At 43.4% G+C, this 23967-nt stretch overlaps 1 protein-coding gene across 2 annotated transcripts in view; it reads right to left on the bottom strand.

The window, feature by feature from the left end:
* Positions 1-23967, bottom strand: part of LOC143805558 (actin-binding protein WASF3-like) — a 121607-nt gene that overhangs the window by 12005 nt on the left and 85635 nt on the right. The window contains exons 5-8 of one of the 2 annotated variants that reach the window (XM_077285053.1): positions 23130-23247; positions 7759-7874; positions 7102-7362; positions 3665-4050 (exon numbers count right to left, since the gene is read on the bottom strand). In XM_077285053.1, coding sequence (XP_077141168.1) covers positions 3665-4050; positions 7102-7362; positions 7759-7874; positions 23130-23247 — 881 coding nt within the window. Of the gene's footprint in view, positions 1-3664; positions 4051-7101; positions 7363-7698; positions 7875-23129; positions 23248-23967 lie in introns of both variants that reach the window. The other variant, XM_077285052.1, reaches the window with a different exon arrangement.

The raw sequence follows: 23967 nt of genomic DNA, 5'->3' as shown, positions 1-23967 counted from the left end.
TAAACAAGGATATGATATTTGAAGATTAATTAATGGCATCCAGCTTCCCTATGACTCTTGACTTGGGACTACTATTCATATGGACATTATACAAGAGACTGTCTATCCTTCATGCCGTAGTCTATCTTGTTTTGCCAATTACAGGAATTGTTGGATGAGCTTGCACTAATTACAACATTACATTTATTTTTTTTCTAATATTGTAGAGATAAGCATGGATATGCATGTCAATTACTACTATGGTCTTTATATTGCACATGTTTATGCGGGTTTATTTAACTCCGTTAATTGCACTTTCGCACTCTTGCACTTTCGTTCCTGTTTTTATTAATAATTAGCACTTATGGACATTAGTCTATGTCACGTCTTTGGTATTTATTAAATATTCACATTTTTTATATTAATTTTGATTCCGTACTGATTTTATGACTCTGATAGCTATTGCTATACGGACATGTACTTTTCACTGCATTATTCTTATATTCATACGTCATCTTACTTTGGTCATTAGTGACCAGCACAGTATTTTGATATTTTAACATTTTTGCTCTTTTGAACAGTATAATCTGGCTGCACATATTCGCACTTTTTCTCTGCACTGTGTCACTTTACCTTGGTTGAGAGGCACTTATATTGGTGCGGTGCGTTCTTCCAAAAATGGTAGTATACGTGTTCACTATCACTATCTCTTTTTACTCTCTTTGTAATAGTCCACTGTGTATTCACTACTTAATTATTAATGGTGTGCTTTTATGACCTTTCTTTAGGTGTTTATCTTCGTTTTAGGTCGTCTTTACTCTCATAGATACCTTTCAGATAATTCCTTACTGATGTAGTTCCCTTTTGGTCGGTCCGCATGCGTGCTGCCGCTCTGGGGGCGTACTTGATGGGTGTGCGGTGTGGCGGCTGTGGGCGGTTCGCTGGGCGGGGCTTCCTTCCACGAACGGCCGCGTGGTTGGTTGCTTTGGTCCGGTGCGCCGCCCGCCGCCGGGTGCATGCGTACTTCCCTCTTCTCCTCCCCTGTAGCGTCAGTGCGCGTGCGGCGTGACGGAGGATATAGACTTTTAGCCTGGACTACATATCCCGACATTCCCCTGCACTCACACCATGTGACTTATCACCGCGCGGTCATTGTGTATTATTGGTCTCCCCCAATATATAAGGCGCCACTCTGCAACATGATGCCACTTCCCCTGACGAAGGCACGCCGCCGAAACGCGCGTTGGGGTCGTGGCACCAGTCTCTGAGTATCTCTGGTAATGTACCCTTTTACTTTTTGATATACCTATCTGCTGCAGTACCGCTAATTGGTTTGTTACTGGATCGTATATGGACTCAGTCATTTTGACTTTAATCACCCTGATACTATGGTTCACACAGTGGTAATTTTACCCCAGGTAGTTCTGTCTAACTATCGATTATACATCTGAATATTTGGTACTGTACTGTAGTTTATTTGTTTTTCTTGGCATAGATACTCAGAGTGGTGCCACTTATTTGTCTTTTGGCTCGCCATTAGAACACACATGTGGCAATTTGATGTTTTCTTTTTAGACATGTTTTGTGTTTTTAAGGGAGTTTTTTTCTCTTTTTGTATGATTTGTTTAATAAAATTATAGTTTGATCTGTTCGATAGACGCATTTTTTCTTTATATGATTGTAAAGACTTGGGGTATCAGATTCATAGCAACACATCAGGACCCGTATGACCCTACCCCTAGGAAAATGCAGGCAACTCCAACTTCTCCCCATACCCCTGTGGTACCTGTTGCCAGGAACAAAATGCAAACTAACTCTAGGAAAGGAGCAGGAATGGAAGAAGACAAAGCAGAATGCATAACCTGTTATCCCCCTGTTCACCAGTTTGACCGTGCATAAAATGGACATTGTTTGTATGAACTGGTCTGGCTTCATGATTGAAAGTGTCAGGTCAGTGGTTCTGCACCCAGTGTAACAGAAGAAATGGCGGTGGCAACAGACACAGAAATAATGTCACACATGCACACCCACAACACTCATTTCTCTGTAATGTGCCGGGGTATCTGTTGGACACATGACGCTCGCCTACGGCTACCACCCCAGGCACATTTACAAAGTTGCACCAAATTTTGCAACTTTTTAAAAAGTCGCAATTGATGAATCAGGTGAAACCATTTGGAATCGTTAAGCTCTGCTCACAAAGCGGAAAACACAAACAGGCAAGCAAATTTGAAAAAGACTTCAAAAAAGGTACAAATAGAATAATGAATTGGATGTAAACAAATCAAGGCGCAAAGCATACAAAAATAGACAAAAATAACAGGCACCCTACTACAGATCTATTACTGATTGTTCAGTGTACATCTAAAGACAAGTCGATCAGTATAAACCCACAAAAAATGGCCGCCGACCAGCAACATGTTTAACACATGCAGTGTAAATACACATATCAATAACCACCAGTCAACCTGAGATTTAATTTTATATTTATTTATATTTATTTATTTTTATTTATTTATAACTTTATAGAAAACGCCAAGTTTGTTTGGAAAATTGGATGTGTTATTCCCGATCCATAACCTCCTGATTGCTGAAAGTCCGACGCTAGGGCTCACACCAATCCAAACAACTGGGGCTGTAGTTGGAGCAGAGGTTGATCAGGTGCACTACAGCTTCATTCATTCTTATGGAAACACAGAAGACCGGCAGTGGGCTATCTCAGGCAATGACATTGAGAATGAACGATCGGCAGTGCGCTTGATCGACCACCACACCATTCATACAGGGCTTTCCAGCACTCAGACCTATTCCATGGACAGGAGATCACTTTCAACTTTGAGAATACTGATTTAATACTTAGAAAAAAAGTAGATTCTCCAGCGAAACATCCTCAGGTAAGTAAAAATTGAAAGTGTATTCCACAAATACTGTACAATATATGATCAATATTCCTGCATTGATGCCAATTTATTTTCTTAACCTAAACCACATTTTGGAGGGTTTAAGCTTTCAAAAGAATAATTTATACAACCAATGGATGAATTTAATGTCAGGTTATAAGCTTTTATTTACATAACATGGATAAGCGACATAACTTCTGTCAGGGAGTGTATACTTTATTATTGAAGGTATTTCGTCATATCTATGTCAATATGAATGTTGATATATGGTTTATTTTGACATTATGCTATGATATTATTATGATGTTATCTTGTGGAATCCTTTAATAAAAAGTGTTTAAAAAAAAAAAATCAGGAATGGTTTAACATGGTCACGACCATGATTAAGGCTAAATGTTGAAACAAGAAGGTCGTAGCTTTATCCTTCTCTAGTCTGGTCTGCTATGTGCTACCATTCCTGATTAATTTTAATGTATTTGTGAAATAAACTTTACATTTTTACTTACCTGATGACGTGTCGCTGGAGAATCTACTCTTTTTTTTATGTAGATTTAATACTTATGACAGTATATTATTTTAGGACTACTAGGCAAATTTTGACCTTAGAATATTGTAAAATGGAATTCATCCTCAAATGTCTCCGAACAAAACATTTTGATTTCAAGCAGCAATGACGTTCAAGTATTTCCATAAGTAATATTCGATTAGTAACTTTTGGAAGCTACAATTTAACACATGTACCATTTTATGCGGAGGCGAGGATATAACAAGAGAAAAACACTTACCTCTGCGGATTGCAGCTAGAAGGTCACTCCTAGCGTCACTCATGGGAATGAGTGGAATCTGAGGTTTCCTTGGTTCCACAGGGACAGTGGGAGGGGAAGCTGAATGAACAGGTGAAGCTGTAAGAGTAAGAGCGCCTGGTGGGGGTGGTGGAGGTGCTACAGGTGGTCCCAAAGAACCAATTTGGGGAGGAGAGCCAGGGTATGGACAGGGAGGAGCAGGAGGTGGGGCAGGGACGTACGACGTCATGGAGGCAGCAATATTGGGAGCTACAGGAGTAGGTGCTGAAATTGGGCTGTCAAAAGCTGTTTGTGCAGAAGGAATTACTGGAGGAGGTGGTGGTGGTGCAGGAGGCACAAAATATTCAGTCATAGGACCTTGTTGACCACTGAAATGAAAAAAAAACAACACACATTAATCTTAATTTGAGTGAATATCGGTAGTATGTCCATGGAGGTGGACATGCATTGGATTTCATTTTGGAATAATATACACTTCAATTTACTAAAATCACTATTTAAGGAAAAAAAAAAGGATTGACAAACAGGTCTGTGTTCTACAAATGATTTTAGGTCATACAAAATAAGATACTATACCCATTTATGTTATCTGTTAATTGGACCCGTACGTAAAGGAAAAATATAAGCAAGCTAATTACACCCGCTAAATGTATTAATATACATGTAGCATAAATTTCTGTCCTGGGAAGAAGTGAAGCACTTATTATATTTATCGCTGATCTAGTAAAGCCACTTCCCTGGATGTATCCCCCGCAGGATCAGATGCCTGCCAACCAGTGTGCAATATCACAAACCAAAGTAAGACACAGAATTCAACATGCGTACATGTTCCCTTTCAATTTTACCAACTTCATAATTATGTATGTATCAAGCTTAGATTTAGTGAATGCATTTAGTGTTGATGAAAATATCTGCCTGGGATGTCACAAATTATTGATGAGAGACAGAAAAACATCTAATAAATAAACCATAACATTTGGAATTTGAAGTTATTTTTATATGTAAGTATATATGTCAGCGTAAAGTTAGTATGGCTTTCTTCTTTCTGTGTAAGTCGTGGATAATAGGAAATGATTTTAAGCAGTACAGTATGAATTTGATGATTTGGAGCAGCATGGTGGCTCAGTGGTAAACACTGTTCCTCTACAGCCCCGGGGTCCTGGGTTCAAACCCCACCAAGAACAACATCTGTAAAGAGTTTGTATGTTCCGCTGGTTTCTACGTCCATTCCAATGACATACTGATAGGGAATTTAGATTGGGAGCCCCAATGAGGCAATGATGATGTCTGTAAAGTGCTGTGGAATTAATGGTGCTATATATAAATAAATAAAATAAATAAAGCCAATATAATTAACGCTAATAATGATTAAATAAAATTTTAAAAGTATTTATCCGGAATAAAATAACTGAATTAATTGGATCAATTGACATACAGTACTTGCAGGCATCGGAATATTGCCTGCCTCCCAAAAATTCCAATTTTATACCCTGCACCCACTTCAACTAGGAATATTCCCAAAACAGAATAGAAATTCTTTCAAAGAGCATTTACATATTTCATGCCACTTATTATGTCCGGATCGTTCACTTATATGATAGTGTATTGTATTGTTTTCTGCAAACATTTCATAGATTGCAAATCCCCAGGAAAAACTCTGCAGATACTGAGCCAAGAGCTGCAAGTGCTCTATGAGAGAAAACAATCATTCTGCATTATTATTACACCCAAAATAAAATTACTAGGCATAAAACAATATATCCCTTTGGTCCAGATTCTTCCTGTAAGTGTAGCATTGCTTCGATAGCATTCCCAATAGTAATCCCAGACATTAAAGGTCTTCCTGAAAGATTATGTAAGTAGAAGAAAACCATAAGACAAATGACGGCCTAATCATTTAGATACATGCCCAATGGCAGTGATTTCTGCTTTTGGAATAAAAGCGATTTATTTAGAGAGCTCCGCACTGACAACATCTGACAGTCTGAAATATTACACAGAATGAGATGGATGCAGTCCAAGACTTGTGCGCCATCCTCTCCCTCAGTCCACAGCTTAATCACACTGATATTTCTACATCTGTCACAGAAGGTAGCTAAATGCTTCTTGGCAATCAGTGTGAATGGCATCTGGTGCCAGGTCTGGGATTTAACACTTACCGCCATCGCTGGTTTGCCTAGAAACAAGTCGTGAACTCTCCAAGGTGCTGAAGCCTTTCTACATTAATCAGTGTGCATTTATAGATATAAAACATACAGATTTAAACACACATATAAACCAAAATAACTAGAATCTGTAATACGCACCATATATTTAGGAAGTTGTATCCTGTACATGGATCCTGTACATTTAAAGGGTAACCATTATTTAGTTTTTTCTAAAAATCAATAGTGCACATGAAAATAAGGAACTTTGTAACATATCTTATAAGAAAAATCCAATTCTTTCTCCTCCTGGACTGATCCTTCATTCTCAAAATTCTCAGTTCAAGGGTTAAAACCTGACTCCAGTGAATACAGACTTTCCCATTTCCTGGATAGGAGATGGCAGTTGGTGCTCATAAGGTTCTATGGAGAATTGGAACTATCATTTCAGGAGAACTTGCAGCAGAATGTCTGTGTCTTCCTCCAGCTCCTCCTCCATCCATACAATTTTAAAATCACCAACTGCCATCTCTTATCTCAGTAATGGGAAAGTCTGTATTCACCGGACACAGATTTTAATCCTTGAATTGAACATTTTGAGAATGAATGATCAGTCCAGGAGGAGAAAGAAGCAGATTACTCTGATAAGATATATTACACAGTTTCTTATTTTTATGCATATTATACATATATGAATTAAAAATTAAAATCATGGTTACCCTTTAAAGGGAGTCTGTCACCAGGTTTTTGCTCCTCATTTGGGAGCAGCATAATGTAGGAAAAGGGACCCTGATTCCAGCGATGTGCCTCTTAGTTTACTGACTGCAGCAGTTCTGATACAATCAGAGTTTTCTCTGCTGTAGATGTAGCAGAGCTCAGAAAGCTAACTCCACCCACACCACAGCTCACTATGTACATTACATACTGACAGTAAGCTGCTAATCAAAGCTGGGGGCGTGGTTGGACCAGCAGGTACGAGGGAGGTAGTCCGGCAATAATAAAAACAATTTAACTCTTCCTGATAAAACCCTTATTGTATTGAAAGAACAGCACACAGCCTAATAAGTGATACATCACTGAAATCTGTGTCTCAGCTGCTACATCACGCTGCCCTCAAATTACATAGCAAAAACCTGCTGACAGATTCTCTTTAAGTCTATGCACAGATTTAAGACATGGCTGGAGACAGCACCACTGCTTCTTGAACTATGCACAGAGCTCTTTGGAAACATTGGCTGAGATTTCTAACAGAAAAGACTGAATGCTGTCACTTACCCATAATCCTTTAGGACCTGAGGTCGTGGGCCATTGAGAATAGCCTCTGGTGGCTGTGGTGCATGAGCCTGCTGGGCTCTGTTCAGACTGTTCTGTCGGCTACCCGGAGCAGACGAACGGTAGCCATGTTCTTGTGCTTGACTGGCCATTAGGATGATCTCTTTGTTCTCCGGGGTCAAGTGAGGGACGGCAGCTAGGATCTGCTGAGTGGGGTGATTGGGGCTGGCAGGGTACGAGTGATCGAGATCTGAAGCATACGACCTGCAGTTACAAATGTAACAAAAGACGACTGTGAGAAGTGGAAGTACATATAGTCTACTACAGCTAATGGCGTGGAAATCCCACCCAGGATGAGGGGTGCAGTCATCGTGCAGCTTGCTGCCTGGAATATTAGCAAGTACAACAGCAACATTTCTATTTTGTACATAAGAAGGACTAGAACATATGCATGTACAGTATTTGGTGCACAATCGCGACACATTTTACAAAATGATGCTGACAGTATATTTCCCTCCAACCAACCCACAAATATAAAACTTTCATCTGTTCCCCAGCCTAAAGATATTTCAATGTGGACATATTGTGCGTGGAACCTGCCTATTATCAGGGGACAGTGATCCCTCGGATGAAGTCACATGATATGGAGATGGTGAGAACCTGTTATCTGGCCTGAACTCCTTATCATATGCCATCATGTTCCATTCCAGCCTCCGGTTCCGTGCTTTCCGAACCTTCTTGACTTCCCGGGTGGGGTCTTCCACCTGCCTCTGCTCCTGAAAATATACAAGGCAGTTATGTATTAGAGCTCTTATACTGATCTATTCAGAGCCATCATTTTCCAATAGAGTTACTCACACACAGCTTTTATGTGTCCTAAAGGAGATTTCTACAGAACTTGCACAGCCCAAGCAGTTACATAGGTTGAAAAATGACCTAGGTCCATCAAGTTCAACCTCTTATAGTGTCGCCATTACTACCTCTTGTGGTCGGCATTTCACATTCTGGCTGATCTAACTATAAAGATGCCTTTCGTATTTAGCCCTCAGAATCGCCTTTCTTCCATCCATAATGAATGCGCCCTGGTCCTTAGTATGGTCTTTGGAAGGAATAAGTCATGTGCCAGCCCTTTGTACTGACCACACATCTAATATATAAAGCTGAATGTATGTGTGTATGTGTGTATGTGTGTGTGTATGTATGTATGTATGTATGTCCGGGATTGGCATCTGCACCGTCGCAGCTACAGCCACAAAATTTTGCACAGTCACACGTCTGGACCCCGAGAGCGTCATAGGCTATGTTGTGAGGTGAAATATTAACCCCGCGCTTTCCAATTCACCAAACAATTTTGCCCCTATCTACATAATAGGGAAAAAGTGAAAGGAAAAGTGTTGGAGGCAAATTAACAGCTGCCAGATGTGAACAAGGGGGACTTAAAGAGTGAGAGCGATGGTGCCAAAGAGTATATACCATACAGTTGCTAAGGTGGGGCCCCAACATGGGATACTCACCACACATGGTGATATGAACACACACACAAAATGCGCCACACACTACCACGTGCTTGAATACATATATCACCCTCAGCACACATTTCACCACACATACACCAACCTCACCACATAAAAGTCGAAACACAAAAGTCACCGCTCAAAACTTGCCAATCGCAAAATTCGCCACATGCAAAACTAGGCTCATGCAAAACTAGCCACACGTGCAAAACTCACCTCATGGAAAACTCGCCACACGCAAAACTTGCACATGCGGAAAAATTGCCACATGCACAAAAGTTGCAACACATTCAAAAGTTGCCTCACACAAAACTTGCACATACTCAAAACGCACCACACATAAAACTCGCCATGCGCAAAACTCGCCATGCGCAAAACTTGCTGCACACAACTTGCTACACTAACCTGTCACATGCAACTCGAAACACAAAAAGTTGCTACACGCATGTTGCACAAATAAACAGCAATTGAAACTATAGCGTACTGCTCTAGATAAACTGACTATCAAATTACGTATACTTCAGCATAGACAGAAAATTATTCTTAAAACTTAACCTTTAATATGCATACCTAAAAGGAATAAATTTGTTTTAAAATCAATCGAGAACAGTGCTCATGATTACCAGTGCATTTAGAAAAATGGCACGATCTCACCCATTTGTCGCCTCTCGATTTTCTGAAGGTTCCTGTGGCCTCAGGATCCGTGAAACTTTTAATCATGGGGAGAAGAAAATACAACAGAGGGGGGAGAGGGGACAGGACCTACTTTCCCTGTCGTGCCCTGTGTGGAAAACTCCCGCCCTCACAAGGGCAGTACCCAAATATGAGCCTGTTAGAGTGACACCCTTGGCAAATGTAGCCACCCTGGAAATGTGTTTCCCTAACTCTTCCCAACGCGTTTCCTCCCCTGTTCAGGGGGTTCATCAGGGGAAGTTGCCCAGGTTAGAGGGGGTATTCTGCAGTGGCAGACATAACCTCCAGTAATAACAGATTCCTCAGTGTGAGGAGCAAAATGGTCTCCACACGCATGTTGCCACACAAAACTCATCTCACAAAAGTCGCTACATGCATGTCACCACACTCAACACAACACACACAACTTGACACACGAAACTCGCCCTAAAACACACACAAGTCTGGCATTATCCTTCAAAAATAAAAATCTGATTAATAAGCAGACAAACTACAAGAGCAACAAATGTACCATATAGGAAATACGGCAGCTGTCAGTCACATGACCTGTCTAATATGTGTATGTGTGAGCTAATATATACTGCTAGGGGTTATATATACAGGTATATACTTTATATAGGAGGAGATGACATACAGGTATATACTATATACAGGAGGAGATGACACGTATATACTATATACAGGAGGAGATGACATACAGGTATATACTATATAAAAGAGGAGATGACACATAGGTATATAGAGGAGGAGATGACATACAGCAGGTATATACTATATACAGGGGAGATGACATACAGGTATACACTATATACAGGAGATGACATACAGGTATATACTATATATAGGAGGAGATGACATACAGGTATATACTATATACAGGAGGAGATGACACATAGGTATATACAATATACAGGAGGAGATGACATACAGCAGGTATATACTATTTACAGGGGAGATGACATACAGGTATATACTATATACAGAAGAGATGACATACAGGTATATACTATACACAGGAGGAGATGACACATAGGTATATGCAATATACAGGAGGAGATGATATACAGCAGGTATATACTATTTACAGGGGAGATGACATACAGGTATATACTATATACAGGGGAGATGACATACAGGTATATACTATATACAGGAGATGACATACAGGTGTATACTATATATAAGGGAAATGACAAATATGTATCTACTGAGGTGAAAATGAGAGGTGTGAGGTGAAAATGAAAAGGTTTGAGTGCAAAATGAGAGGAGTGAGGGAAAACAGTGGAGTGATCGGAAAATGACAGATGTAAGGTCGAAATGACAAGTGTTAGGGGGGAATGAGAGGAGTGAGGGGGGAATGAGAGGAGTGAGGGGGAAAATGAGAGGTGTGAGGGAGAAAATGAAAGATGTGAGGGGAAAAATGAGAGGCGTGATGGGAAAATAAGAGAAGTGAGGTGCTATAACTAACCACATATATTTACTATGCCCAGGCAACGCCGGGCTTTTCAGCTAGTATACCTATATACCTACAATACCTATAATTCTTATCACAATGATCATATACTGTATGTATAACGAAAAAACTTTGTGCAATTTTAAATGATTTCTTCTAAAATTTACCATCCTGCTTTACAAATGGTAGGTTAGTTAAGTGAAAAAATCAGCCTAATGTTACCAGGTACCAAGTGCTATTAAAAGTGGAACCGGTTTTAGTAGCACACTCTAAGCAGGGGTGATGGAAAGTTTGGCACACATATAGAGCGAATAGAGCAACGATTAAGATGGGAAATGAGAACACACATCAAACTTTATAATATCTATTTCTACATTTCCATTAATATGCAGCCTGGTGTAAGAAGACAACATAGACAGGCGCCCCAAGCAGAAAGACACAATGCTAACTTACAGCGCACAGATATCCTGCAGACAATGATCCTGCTGGGACTAAATTAAAATTACTATGGCATCGCGTGACATGTCTGGGTGACAAGACATTAACACGTCACAACATATAATCATCAGTGAGAAGCGCACTACACTTTCTGCCACACAAATCTGTACTGTTTCTTCCATGGTTGCTTATTATCCCACCCCAAAGAGTCATTGCTACTGTAGTATTAGAAGAAGATGTAGAATAGGACTGTCAATCTAAAACACTGTACCATACTTACATACGGTATATTCCTTTATAATACAAATTTTAAGCTCATATGCACAGCAATTTAGTGTTTCTGCCCCGATTGCTATCATCAGTATAGTAATAAAAGTACCGGACTGATAACAAAACCTTTCTGTATGATCAAAAATATACTGGACCTGGGGAAACATCCACCCTGATACTTTGTAGCTGAGCCCTAGACAGATACCTCCGACACATAGGAACAAAGGTGCAAAGATATGTGCTTCAATGTATGCTGTTATTAGTATAAATATAAAACATGGGCAGCCCGACCAATTGGCCATTATAAGTGTGCTGATGGCATTACATCAAATGACTTCATTGCAACGGCCCAGTTGCAGGAGAACATGCCCGTTTTCCCCTCACACCAGGTTACAGGGTGAGCATGTGTGGTCTATGCAATGTGTGCATTTTATATCCAGCTCCAATTCCAAAAAAGTTGGAACGCTGTATAAAATGTAAAGAAAACAAGAATGCAATGATTTGAAATCTTTTGTAGCTATATTTTAGTCACAATAGAACATAGAACACAGTTCAGAGAGTAAAAGTTAGACATTTTTCCAATTTATTTGAGAATGTTAACTCATTTAGAAATTGAAGGCAGCAACACATCTCAACAAAGTTGGAACAGGCTTAACACATGGCTGGAAAAGTTAGTGGTACTTGTGAAAAACAGCTACAGGGTCAATTTTCAACTAAGTCACATTACTGTGTATGAAGAGCATATTAAAGAAACAGAGTCTCTCAGAAGCAAATATGGTCAGTGGCTCACCTATCTGTGAACAACTGAGTAAAAATTGTGAAATAATTTCAGAACAATGTTTGTTAGGGGTCAAGTTCCCGCCTCTGCACAGGGGGAATCTCGGGTAATCTCCGCTGCGGTCTCCCATTCTTCTCCTGCCGCAGTGGAGCCTGCTCAGTGGAGACGTCTGTCCCAGCGTCTCACTCAGTCTGACTTGACTCTATACAAAGAGTTACTGCTGCCTTTCCTGCTTCTGCCATTGAAGTCAGTGCTGGGCAGCGGCGAGCAGACGCTTCTGGGACTAAGTCCTGCTTTTCTCGTTCTGAGCATGCCCAGAGTAAGATCTCTCAGTGGAGATCGAGGGTCACATGATCAGATACTGCAGCTAAGGCCATTGGTCCTTCAGGAAGGTCCTGTAGGTGCTCACGCTCTGTGGCAGCCTCTCATTGGTCCTTCTAGGAAGGTCCTGTACATGCTGCAACTATTTAAGGCTCGCATGGCCGCGCGCTAGTATTGTTCTTTGTTATGTGCTTTGCGCCAGTGTGGTCACGTGAGCGTGTGTTCAGGGATCCGGCTGAAATAAGCCCCTAGAATGCTGGCACCTCCGGCGAGGAGTTTGTGTTTGTATGTATTCAGGGACCTGGCTGAAATAAGCCCCTAGAATGCCGGCACCTCCAGCGAGGAGTTTTGTGTGCATGCGTGACCACTGACTCCTCTCTGTTTGGGCAGTTAACCTGTGCCTCTGTGAAGTCTAACAGGGCACAGTGCTTTGCTTTCACGGCTACTCGGTGAATTAACTGAGTTAGTCCATACCGCCATATAGTGCCGCCGTTTGCTAGCAGCAGGTACTCCTGCACGGTGGACCCCGGGCTGCGAACGCACCAATATCAATAAAAACATCTCTATTTACTCGGTGCGTTCCTCTAGCCCTAACAGAATACTAGCGCCAGGGTCTGGCTAGTAAATGGCGGACATTCAGCAATCCTTGCGGTATATCAAGCAGCTGGAGGGTAGGTTGGCGGCTCTCGAGGACTCAACCTCAGCTGTGGATGTTACCGCAGTTGCTGTACAGGCTGCTAGCGTGGCTGCAGCAACCTTGTCCACTGCCACCCCTGTTCCGACATTATCTCGCCTCCCGCTGCCAGAAACATTTTCTGGAGATAGCAAATCTTGTAGGGGATTCGTGAGTCAGTGCTCTATTCACCTCGAGCTCCTGGCTGCACGTTTTCCTACTGAGCGTGCTAAGGTGGGATTTATTCTCTCTCTTGTCGGACAGGGCGTTGGAATGGGCTACGCCGCTGTGGGAGCGTGGCGATCATGTGGTGCAGAGTGCTCCGCTGTTCCTGAGCACTCTGAAACAGGTCTTTTTAGGACCTCAAGTCACCCATGACACGGCATTAACTCAGGGTGATTCCTTGGTCAGCCATTTCGCCGTCTGCTTTCGTACTTTAGCTTCTGAGCTGGAGTGGTCGGATAAAGCTCTTACCCCCATATTTTGGAGGGGCCTGGCTGATCACGTTAAGGATGCTCTGGCCACTAGGGAGATTCCTGCCACACTGGAGGAGTTAATATCGGTCTCTACTCGAATTGATCTCTGTTTTAACGAGCGGAGGTTAGAGCGAGCCCAGTGTAGGCAGAGGTTTCGGCTGGCTCCCACCTTCGCCAAACCTCTGGAATCTCTGGTCCTGGTTCCTGAGACACATGAGGCCATGGAAGTGTCACGAGCGGGATCTAAGTCCCGGACCGCTTGTGCACTCAAGGTCTGTCATGTTTGCCAGCAGTTAGGACATCTTGCCACCAGATGTTCCCAGCGGTCGAGGAAACATCAGCGTCTAGTGGTAGTAGGTGGAGGTACACAAGACATGGCGACGTTTGCCTCCAAATTGTCCTTTAAGGGGACAATTATTATAGGCTCATCCTCCCACTCAGTAGAGCTCTGCATGGATTCTGGGGCGGAGGGCAATTTTATGTCTTCTGCCTTCGCCCAACGTCACGCAATACCCCTGGTTATGCTAGCTCAACCAGTAACGGTACGAGTGGTGAATGGGTCGACACTGCCCTCACAGATAACACACCAGACCATCCCACTTACTCTGTCCATGTCACCATCCCATCAGGAGATTATATCTCTGCTCGTCATTCCTGAGGGAATTGATGAGGTCCTGTTGGGGATACCTTGGCTACGGTACCACTCTCGTCATATCGAGTGGTCCTCAGGCAGAATTCTGTGATGGGGTGAATCTTGTGGGGGTAGGTGTCAGAGGGAGTGCGTTCAGGTTGCGACCACAGAGGTACCCGCAGATCTATCCTCTCTCCCCAAGCAATATTGGTCTTATGCAGACGTGTTCTCCAAAAAGGCGGCGGAGGCCCTTCCGCCTCATCGCCCCTATGACTGTCCTATTGATCTCTTGCCTGGTGCTGAGCCTCCCCGGGGTCAAGTTTATCCGTTATCTCTCCCGGAGACGGAGGCAATGTCTCAGTACATTCAAGAGAATCTGGCAAGAGGGTTCATCAGGAAGTCAGTGTCTCCTGGTGGGGCTGGGTTCTTCTTCGTGCAGAAGAAGAATGGGGAACTGCGTCCACTACAGGGTTCTTAACGCCATCACCGTTAAGAATAAGTATCCTTTGCCCTTGATATCTGAGCTCTTCGATAGGCTTCAGGGAGCAAGGGTGTTTACTAAACTAGATCTGCAGGGTGCTTACAACCTGATTCGCATCCATGAGGGGGACGAATGGAAGATGGCTTTTAACACAAGGGATGGGCACTATGAATATCTGGTGATGCCCTTCGGGCTCTGTAATGCCCCAGCCGTTTTCCAAGACTTTGTGAATGACATCTTCCGGGATATGCTCACCACCTCGGTCGTAGTCTATCTGGATGATATTCTCATCTACTCTCCAGATATTGACTCCCACCGGAGAGATGTTTGCAAAGTCTTCGACCTCCTACGGGCAAACTCCCTCTATGCCAAGTTGGAGAAGTGTGTGTTCGAGCAGGAGTCTTTGCCTTTCCTAGGCTATATCATCTCCACCCAGGGATTGGCTATGGATCCTGCCAAACTACAGGCTGTGATGGACTGGCAGGAACCCCATTCTCTTAAAGCGGTGCAGCGCTTTATGGGGTTCATTAATTATTATCGCCAGTTCATTCCGCACTTCTCAACTTTGGTAGCTCCCTTGGATGCCCTCACCAAGAAGGGGGCAAATCCCAAATTGTGGTCTGAGGAGGTTTTCAAGGCCTTTAACTCCATAAAGTCACAATTCGCTAGCGCTCCCATCCTACATCGCCCCGATGTAGATAAGCCATTTATCATGGAGGTGGATGCCTCATCTGTTGGTGCTGGAGCAGTCCTCTTCCAAAAGGATGCTCAAGGTCGGAAGCATCCTTGGTTCTTCTTTTCTAAGACCTTCTCACCAGCAGAGAGGAATTATTCCATCGGGGACAGGGAGTTGCTAGCCATGAAGTTGGCGTTCTCGGAGTGGAGACATCTCTTGGAAGGAGCTCGTTTTCCCTTCCAAGTTTTCACAGATCATAAAAATTTGGTGTACCTGCAGACAGCTCAGCGGTTAAATTCTCGCCAGGCCAGATGGTCCTTGTTCTTCTCCCGGTTTCATTTCACCCTCCATTTTCTTTCTGGGGAGAAGAACATTCGTGCCGATGCTCTCTCTCACTCCGTTGTGTCATCTGTGGAGGAGGAAGAGGAGCCTCGGCTTATTGTCCCAACCGAGAACCTGAGAACTGTGGCCTTGGTTTCGCTAGAGTCTGTGCCTCCGGGCAAGACTTTTGTACCATTCAGTTTGCGACAGGAGGTTCTCTCTTGGGCACACTCGTCCAGGGTGGGTGGACATTTTGGTTCCAAAAGGACATCTGAGTTACTGGCGAGGACATACTGGTGGCCGCATATGGCTCGTGATGTCGCAGACTATGTTCGGGCGTGTGTTTCTTGCGCCAAGAACAAGTCCCCTCGGCAATGGCCAGCTGGGTTGCTTTACCCTCTGCCGGTGGCGGACAGGCCCTGGGAGATGGTCGGGATGGACTTTGTGGTGGGCTTACCCAAGTCTCGTAGTTGCACCATTATCTGGGTGATCACCGACCATTTTTCCAAAATGGTTCATTTGGTGCCTCTTCCAAGGCTACCTTCTGCACGGGCTCTGGCAGCCTTGTTCATCAAGCATAAGATTGTCAGTGACTTGGGTCCCCAGTTTGCGTCTCGATTCTGGAGGGAGCTTTGTCGTCTACTCAGTATTGAGTTAAATCTCTCCTCGGCTTATCATCCCGAGACGAATGGGTTGGTTGAGAGAGCCAATCAGACTCTGGTCACTTATTTACGACATTTTGTTTCTGCCAGGCAGGATGACTGGGCATTCTTGTTACCGTGGGCAGAGTTTGCCCTTAACAACGCTGTAGCCGACTCCACCGGTCAGACTCCTTTCCTCCTTAATTACGGCCAGCATCCGTGGGTTCCTGTGCCTATGCCCGTGTCCTCTGCTGACTCCAGGGTGGCAGACTGGGCAGTGGAGGCACGAGACATTTGGGAACGCACTCAGGATGCCATCCGGGCCTCCAAGGAGAGAATGAGGTCTTCTGCCGATGCACAACGACGCCCTGCCCCGACCTTTGCTCCTGGCGACTTAGTGTGGCTCTCCGCTCGTAACATCAGGCTGCGTGTTGAGTCCACTAAGTTTGCTCCTCGCTACTTGGGTCCCTTCAAGGTCCTCGAACAGGTTAATCCTGTGGTCTACCGTCTAGCCCTTCCTCCATGCCTAGGTATCACCGACACCTTTCATGTGTCCCTCCTTAAGCCCGTATACATGTCCCGGTTTTCTGAGTCATCTGCCGGGACATCGGGTTCGTCTACGGACGATTACGAGGTGAACGCTATTTTGGGGTGCAAGGTGGTTCGTGGCAAAAAAATTTATTTGGTGGACTAGAAGGGTTATGGTCCTGAGGATAGGTCCTGGGAGCCTGCTGAGCATATTCGGGCTCCGCAGCTCATTGCTGCCTTTGAGTGTAGCGAGGCCCAAGGAGGGGGCCCTAGGAGGGGGGTAACGTTAGGGGTCGAGTTCCCGCCTTTGCACAAGGGGAATCTCGGGCCATCTCAGCAGCGGTCTCCCATTCTTCTCCTGCCGCAGTGGAGCCCGCTCAGCGGAGACGTCGGTCCCTGCATCTCGCTCAGTCTGACTCTGTACAAAGAGTTACTGCTGCCTTTCCTGCTTCTGCCATTGAAGTCAGTGCTGGGCAGCGGCGAGCAGATGCTTCTGGGACTAAGTCCTGCTTTTCTCGTTCTGAGCATGCCCAGAGTAAGATCTCTCAGTGGAGATCGAGGGTCACATGATCAGATACTGCAGCTAAGGCCATTGGTCCTTCAGGAAGGTCCTGTAGGTGCTCACGCTCTGTGGCAGCCTCTCATTGGTCCTTCTAGGAAGGTCCTGTACGTGCTGCAACTATTTAAGGCTCTCATGGCCGCACGGCCATGTGCTAGTATTGTTCTTTGTTATGTGCTTTGCGCCAGTGTGGTCACGTGAGAGTGTGTTCAGGGACCCTGCTGAAATAAGCCTCTAGAATGCTGGCACCTCTGGCGAGGAGTTTTGTGTGCATGCGTGACCACTGACTGCTCTCTGTTTGGGCAGTTAGCCTGTGCCTCTGTGAAGTCTAACAGGGCACAGTGCTTAGCTTTCACGGCTACTCGGTGAATTAATTGAGTTAGTCCATACCGCCATATAGTGCCGCCGTTTGCTAGCAGCAGGTACTCCTGCACGGTGGATCCCGGGCTGCGAACGCACCAATATCAATAAAAACATCTCTATTTACTCGGTGCGTTCCGCTAGCCCTAACAATGTTCATCAACATAAAATTTCAAAGACTTTGACTGAAATCCATATGCAGAATGGAAAAAGTTGAGGGTCAATGTTGGATGCTTGTGATCTATTGTTCCTCAGGTGACATATTGAGGGCACATTGGGCCCTATTGGGCTACAGAATTCTACAGGAAGGGGGATACTGTGTTGACATCTTGCAGGCGATTGTGTGAGGAATATGTGAGTGTGGGGGAGAGAAAGATATCTTGGGTCGACCAGAGATTACGCGGTGGGAGATATCAGAGGACTAGTTCAGAGATGTATGGGGGAGACAGAGTATGGACAGCTTTGTAGGTCAGTGTTAGCAGCTAGAATTGGATGCTTGGGGAATTTAGAGCCAATGAAGGGATTTGAAGAGGGGAGAAGAGGTGGAGTAGTGAGGACAGAGGTGGGTTTATCAGGCAGCAGAGTTAAGGACAGACTGGAGAGGTGCAAGAGTGTTAGCAGGAAGGCCAAAGAGGAGGATATCGCAGTAGCTGCGGCCAGAGATGATGAGGGCATGCACTAGTATTTTAGGAGATTAAGGTTTGAGGAAGAGTTGGATTAAGGTTTGAGGAAAAGTTGAGTAGTTTTGAAGTGGGAGATACTAAATGTGTGATTAGAGAGGTATGAGGAGATGCAGGATAGGGGTTGGTTTGTGATACCGAGGTGAGAAAAGATTTGTAGTAGGAGGGAGTGACCAACTGTGTTGAACGTAGAGGACAGATCTAAAAGGAGTAGTATAGAGAAATGTCTATTAGCTTTCGCAATAAGTCATTGGTAATTTAGGTTAGGAAACTTTCGGTGGAATGGTGGGGCCTGAAGCCACATTGAATGTTGTCAAAGAGTAGGTTAGATGAGAGGTAGGAGGAAAGTACGGTGTGGACATGTTTTTCAAGAAGGTACAATGTTCCTTTCTCAAAACTCAAGCATTTGCCTCTTCATTTTCCACATATTTACAGACTGTTGTAAAACAAGAAAGGATGCTACACTATGGTAGACATGACCCTGTCCCACTATTTTTGAGATGTGTTACTGCTATCAATTTATAAATAGGTTATATTTTCAAATGAAATGGAAAAATGTGTAACGTTCACCTTCTAATCTGTGTTCTATGTTCGGCTGTGACTATAATATGAATATAAGAGGTTCCCAAAACATTGCATTCTTGTTAAAGTTTACAGAGCAGAACAATCTTATTGTATATAAAGTGTGTGTGTGGGGGTATTTATATATATTTATATTTATATACATACATACATGTCCAGTTGCTTATGCATGTGTAGATGTGTCTCTTACTGTGTACATATAATAATTTGGATTCACAATGATATTTTGCTATTTGATTAAGCCATGTATGGCTAGAGAATGGTTATTTTTAGGTTAGATTAGCTTAGGCTCACAATACATATGTTCCACATTTCAAATGATAACTTCTTTATATTGAGAACTGAAACACTATGACATTTTTACAAATTTATAAAACGTGAAAAACGGGTATCTATACAAAAATTATTTGGACTGGTGGCGCAAAGTGTCACTGTTATTGCCAGTACCTGCAGCAATGCCAAAAACCTCCACCAGAAGTTTGTAAAAATGTATACAAGACAGATATATGTATATATACACAAAGGTATATATAGGTATGCGCTGGTAAAAATAACGAAACAGATGACAGGAAGTAGGATGATGCTCCTAAAAAGGCTGAGAACCCTTCTCAAATAACCCACTATTGAATAACACTTCATAAAGAGTCTGGCATTCAAATCATTGCTAATAGAGTCACGGTGTATTCACTGAAAGAAGCCAAGAACATGAAAAGAACATTCGGAGGATTTCTTCCTACCTCCGTTGCTGGCTGACAGTCTTGGACAAGAATCCTGTTCCAAAGGTTTCCGGTGAGTAAAATATAAGCAGGTGGCTGCCCCGGCCGGCGGCAAGCCACCACCAACAATCCTCCGGGTGGAGACGAGATCCTGCAGAACAAACACTGTGTGCAGTAGCGGCGGTGAATGCGAGCGGTGCGCAGGACCTGACGTAACTGTCACGTGACCGTAATCCCCGGAGAGTGAGTACGAAATGCAGCTAGGACCAAACAATTGACGCGTTTCGGAGACGCCTGTCTCCTTCCTCAGGGTTGGAGACAGGCGTCTCCGAAATGCGTCGGTTGTTTGGTCCTAGCTGCACTTCGTACTCACTCTCCGGGGGTTACGGTCACGTGACAGTTACGTCACTCAGGTTCTGCGCACCGCTCGCATTCACCGCCGCTACTGCACACAGCGTTGCTTCTGCAGAATCTCGTCTCCACCCGAAGGATTGTTGGTGGTGGCTTGCCGCCGGCCGGGGCAGCTACCTGCTTATATTTTACTCACCGGAAAGCCTTTGGAACAGGATTCTTGTCCAAGACTGTCAGCCAGCAACGGAGGTAGGAAGAAATCCTCCGAATGTTCTTTTCATGTTCTTGGCTTCTTTCAGTGAATACACCGTGACTCTATTAGCAATGATTTGAATGCCAGACTCTTTATGAAGTGTTATTCAATAGTGGGTTATTTGAGAAGGGTTCTCAGCCTTTTTAGGAGCATCATCCTACTTCCTGTCATCTGTTTCGTTATTTTTACCAGCGCATACCTATATATACCTTTGTGTATATATACATATATCTGTCTTGAAAAACAGGTATCACTTGCATATATGTGATGAGAATCCACCGCCGTGAAGCAACACCGGAGCAGTTGACAGGATAGCATTTACCATCACTGCTCTCTTTCTTCATTCTGAGTTGTTACTGATTGATTTCAGAAAATTCATTGCTTTTCTTTGATGTTACTTTTATACTTTTGTCTTTTCTACTATATGAGCCTTTTTTAATGTAAAATTCCACTAAAATAACATAGTTTGGGCTCTAAGAGAAGAGCTCACGCTGGAGATGCTACAGATATGTAAATGGGAAACCTTAATGGGAAGCTATCACTAGACCCACGCTGACCACATAAATCTAAACCCAGCTTGGTGATTAAAGTCAGGTATATACAGTACAGACCAAAAGTTGGGACACACCTTCTCATTTAAAGATTTTTCTGTATTTTCATGACTATGAAAATTGTACATTCACACTGAAGGCATCAAAACTGTGAATTAACACATGTGGAATTATATACTTAACAAAAAAGTGGAAACAACTGAAATTATGTCTTATATTCTAGGTTCTTCAAAGTAGCCGCCTTTTGCTTTGATGACTGCTTTGCACACTCTTGGCATTCTCTTGATGAGCTTCAAGAGGTAGTCCCCGGGAATGGTCTTCCAACAATCTTGAAGGAGTTCCCAGAGATGCTTAGCACTTGTTTGCCCTTTTGCCTTCACTCTGCTGTCCAGCTCACCCCAAACCATCTCGATTGGGTTCAGGTCTGGTGACTGTGGAGGCCAGGTCATCTGGCGTAGCACCCCATCACTCTCCTTCTTGGTCAAATAGCCCTTACACAGCCTGGAGGTGTGTTTGGTGTCATTGTCCTGTTGAAAAATAAATGATGGTCCAACTAAACGCAAACCACATGGAATAGCATGCCGCTGCAAGATGCTGTGGTAGCCATGCTGGTTCAGTATTCCTTCAATTTTGATTAAATCCCCAACAGTGTCACCAGCAAAGCACCCCCACACCATCACACCTCATCCTCCATGCTTCACGGTGGGAACCAGGCATGTAGAGTCCATCCGTTCACCTTTTCTGCATCGCACAAAGACACAGTGGTTGGAACCAAAGATCTCAAATTTGGACTCATCAGACCAAAGCACAGATTTCCACTGGTCTAATGTCCATTCCTTGTGTCCTTTAGCCAAAACAAGTCTATTCTGCTTGTTGCCTGTCCTTAGTGGTTTCATAGCAGCTATTTTACCATGAAGGCCTGCTGCACAAAGTCTCCTCTTAACAGTTGTTGTAGAGATGTGTCTGCTGCTAGAACTCTGTGTGGCATTAACCTGGTCTCTAATCTGAGCTGCTGTTAACCTGCGATTTCTGAGGCTGGTGACTCAGTTAAACTTATCCTCAGAAGCAGAGGTGACTCTTGGTCTTCCTTTCCTGGGGCGGTCCTCATGTGAGCCAGTTTCTTTGTAGCTCTTGATGGTTTTTGCCACTGCACTTGGGGACACTTTCAAAATTTTCCCAATTTTTTGGACTGACTGACCTTCATTTCTTAAAGTAATGATGGCCACAAGTTTTTCTTTACTTAGCCTCTTTTTTCTTGCCATAATACAAATTCTAGGAGTCTATACAGTAGGACTATCAACTGAGTATCCACCAGACTTCTGCACAACACAACTGATGATCCCAACCCCATTTATAAGGCAAGAAATCCCACTTATTAAACCTGACAGGGCACACCTGTGAAGTGAAAACCATTCCCGGTGACTACCTCTTGAAGCTCATCGAGAGAATGCCAAGAGTGTGCACAGCAGTCATCAAAGCAAAAGGTGGCTACTTTGAAGAACCTAGGATATAAGACATAATTTCAGTTGTTTCACTCTTTTTTGTTAAGTATATACCGTAATTCCACTTGTGTTAATTCATAGTTTTGATGCCTTCAGTGTGAATGTACAATTTTCATAGTCATGAAAATACAGAAAAATCTTTAAATGAGAAGGTGTGTCCAAAATTTTGGTCTGTACTGTATATGTCTATAAAGCGGTTTCAGAGAAAACATGGTTTTAAAAGCTGGAGACTAGTCTGGTGTGAACCCCAGCTGGCTACTTCCTGCATCACTCTAGTTGGATCTCTAACATATTGTACTTAGGGAGAGGCCTGTCAATCAACTGGAGCAGGGCAGGGAAAAGTTAGAGGGGGTGGTGGTGGCCAGTTAGGTCTCTTCGTTTATTCACATTTCAAACTCTTTTCTCTAAAACACCGGAGCATTTCAGACAAATACATACCTATCTGTAATCGCACAGCCAGTCTCTGATTCATACTGTCTGTGGCACAAATTTTGGGCAAGTTCCCTTTATTGGAAGTCTTGTCTAACCAGGGTTTTCTCAAATAAAATAGTTTGGGCTTTAGACTGTAACCATAACAACTCACTTTCTGTCTCCTCTTCTCTTTCCTCTTGTCCTCAGTTGCTTGTAACATCTTTTCTTTCCATAAGTTAAAGAAATATGAAGGATCAGTGTAAAATCGAAGACCATCTTTCCGGTCATCCCTAAAATTAGAGTAAAGCAGTTATTTGGGGAGAACTAAACAAATCTTGTAAGATCTTCAGTTTTCTATGGGCTTAAACGTGCTGATGGCACATACACGCACTTACACACCACCAGCACAACCGGACCCATGTTTCTTGGGTAAAAACATTGTGGAAAGAAGTAGAAAGGTAAAGTGACATTTGTTCATGTGGTTGTAGAAGGGGCCTCACTGGGACCAGTTAGGAAGTTTAGATCTATCGGTTCGAATTCTTCTCTAAACATATATTTTGTGTAGATCATATAGTGAGCATCTACAGGTCTAGATTCATTTTTATCATCTGTGAAACAAATAGGTCACACTCAAAATGAGTAGGTACTGGTTTCAATGTTCTGAGTGCTAGCAGACCCTGTGACTTATTTCCCTGCAGTCTGTAGTGTAAAGAAGCAGTTCTCCTCCTCCCATCAAAGTTTTTATCCACTTAATATATAGCAATCATCATATTGTATAGCACTGTGAACTTGCAATCGCTCATTTTGCCTTTCTACCCAGATAATTCTTCTCTTTTTCATTTGGTCTATGATATCACTTGATTAAAAACTGACTAGCTGAATCCGTCTAAGCTCTATGGAGAAACAGGAGGTTAATTTTCCCTGTATGAATCATGAGTCACTGTAAAGGTGCCTGGTAGGGGGAGGAGAGGAGTAGCTGGGTCAGGAGGTGAAGGGAGGAATAATTTTTG

The sequence above is a fragment of the Ranitomeya variabilis genome, chromosome 2 (assembly GCF_051348905.1).
Source record: "Ranitomeya variabilis isolate aRanVar5 chromosome 2, aRanVar5.hap1, whole genome shotgun sequence".
NCBI classification, from domain to species: Eukaryota; Metazoa; Chordata; class Amphibia; order Anura; family Dendrobatidae; genus Ranitomeya; species Ranitomeya variabilis.
Note: the sequence above shows the minus strand (reverse complement) of the source record. Positions and strands in the feature narration are given on the sequence as shown.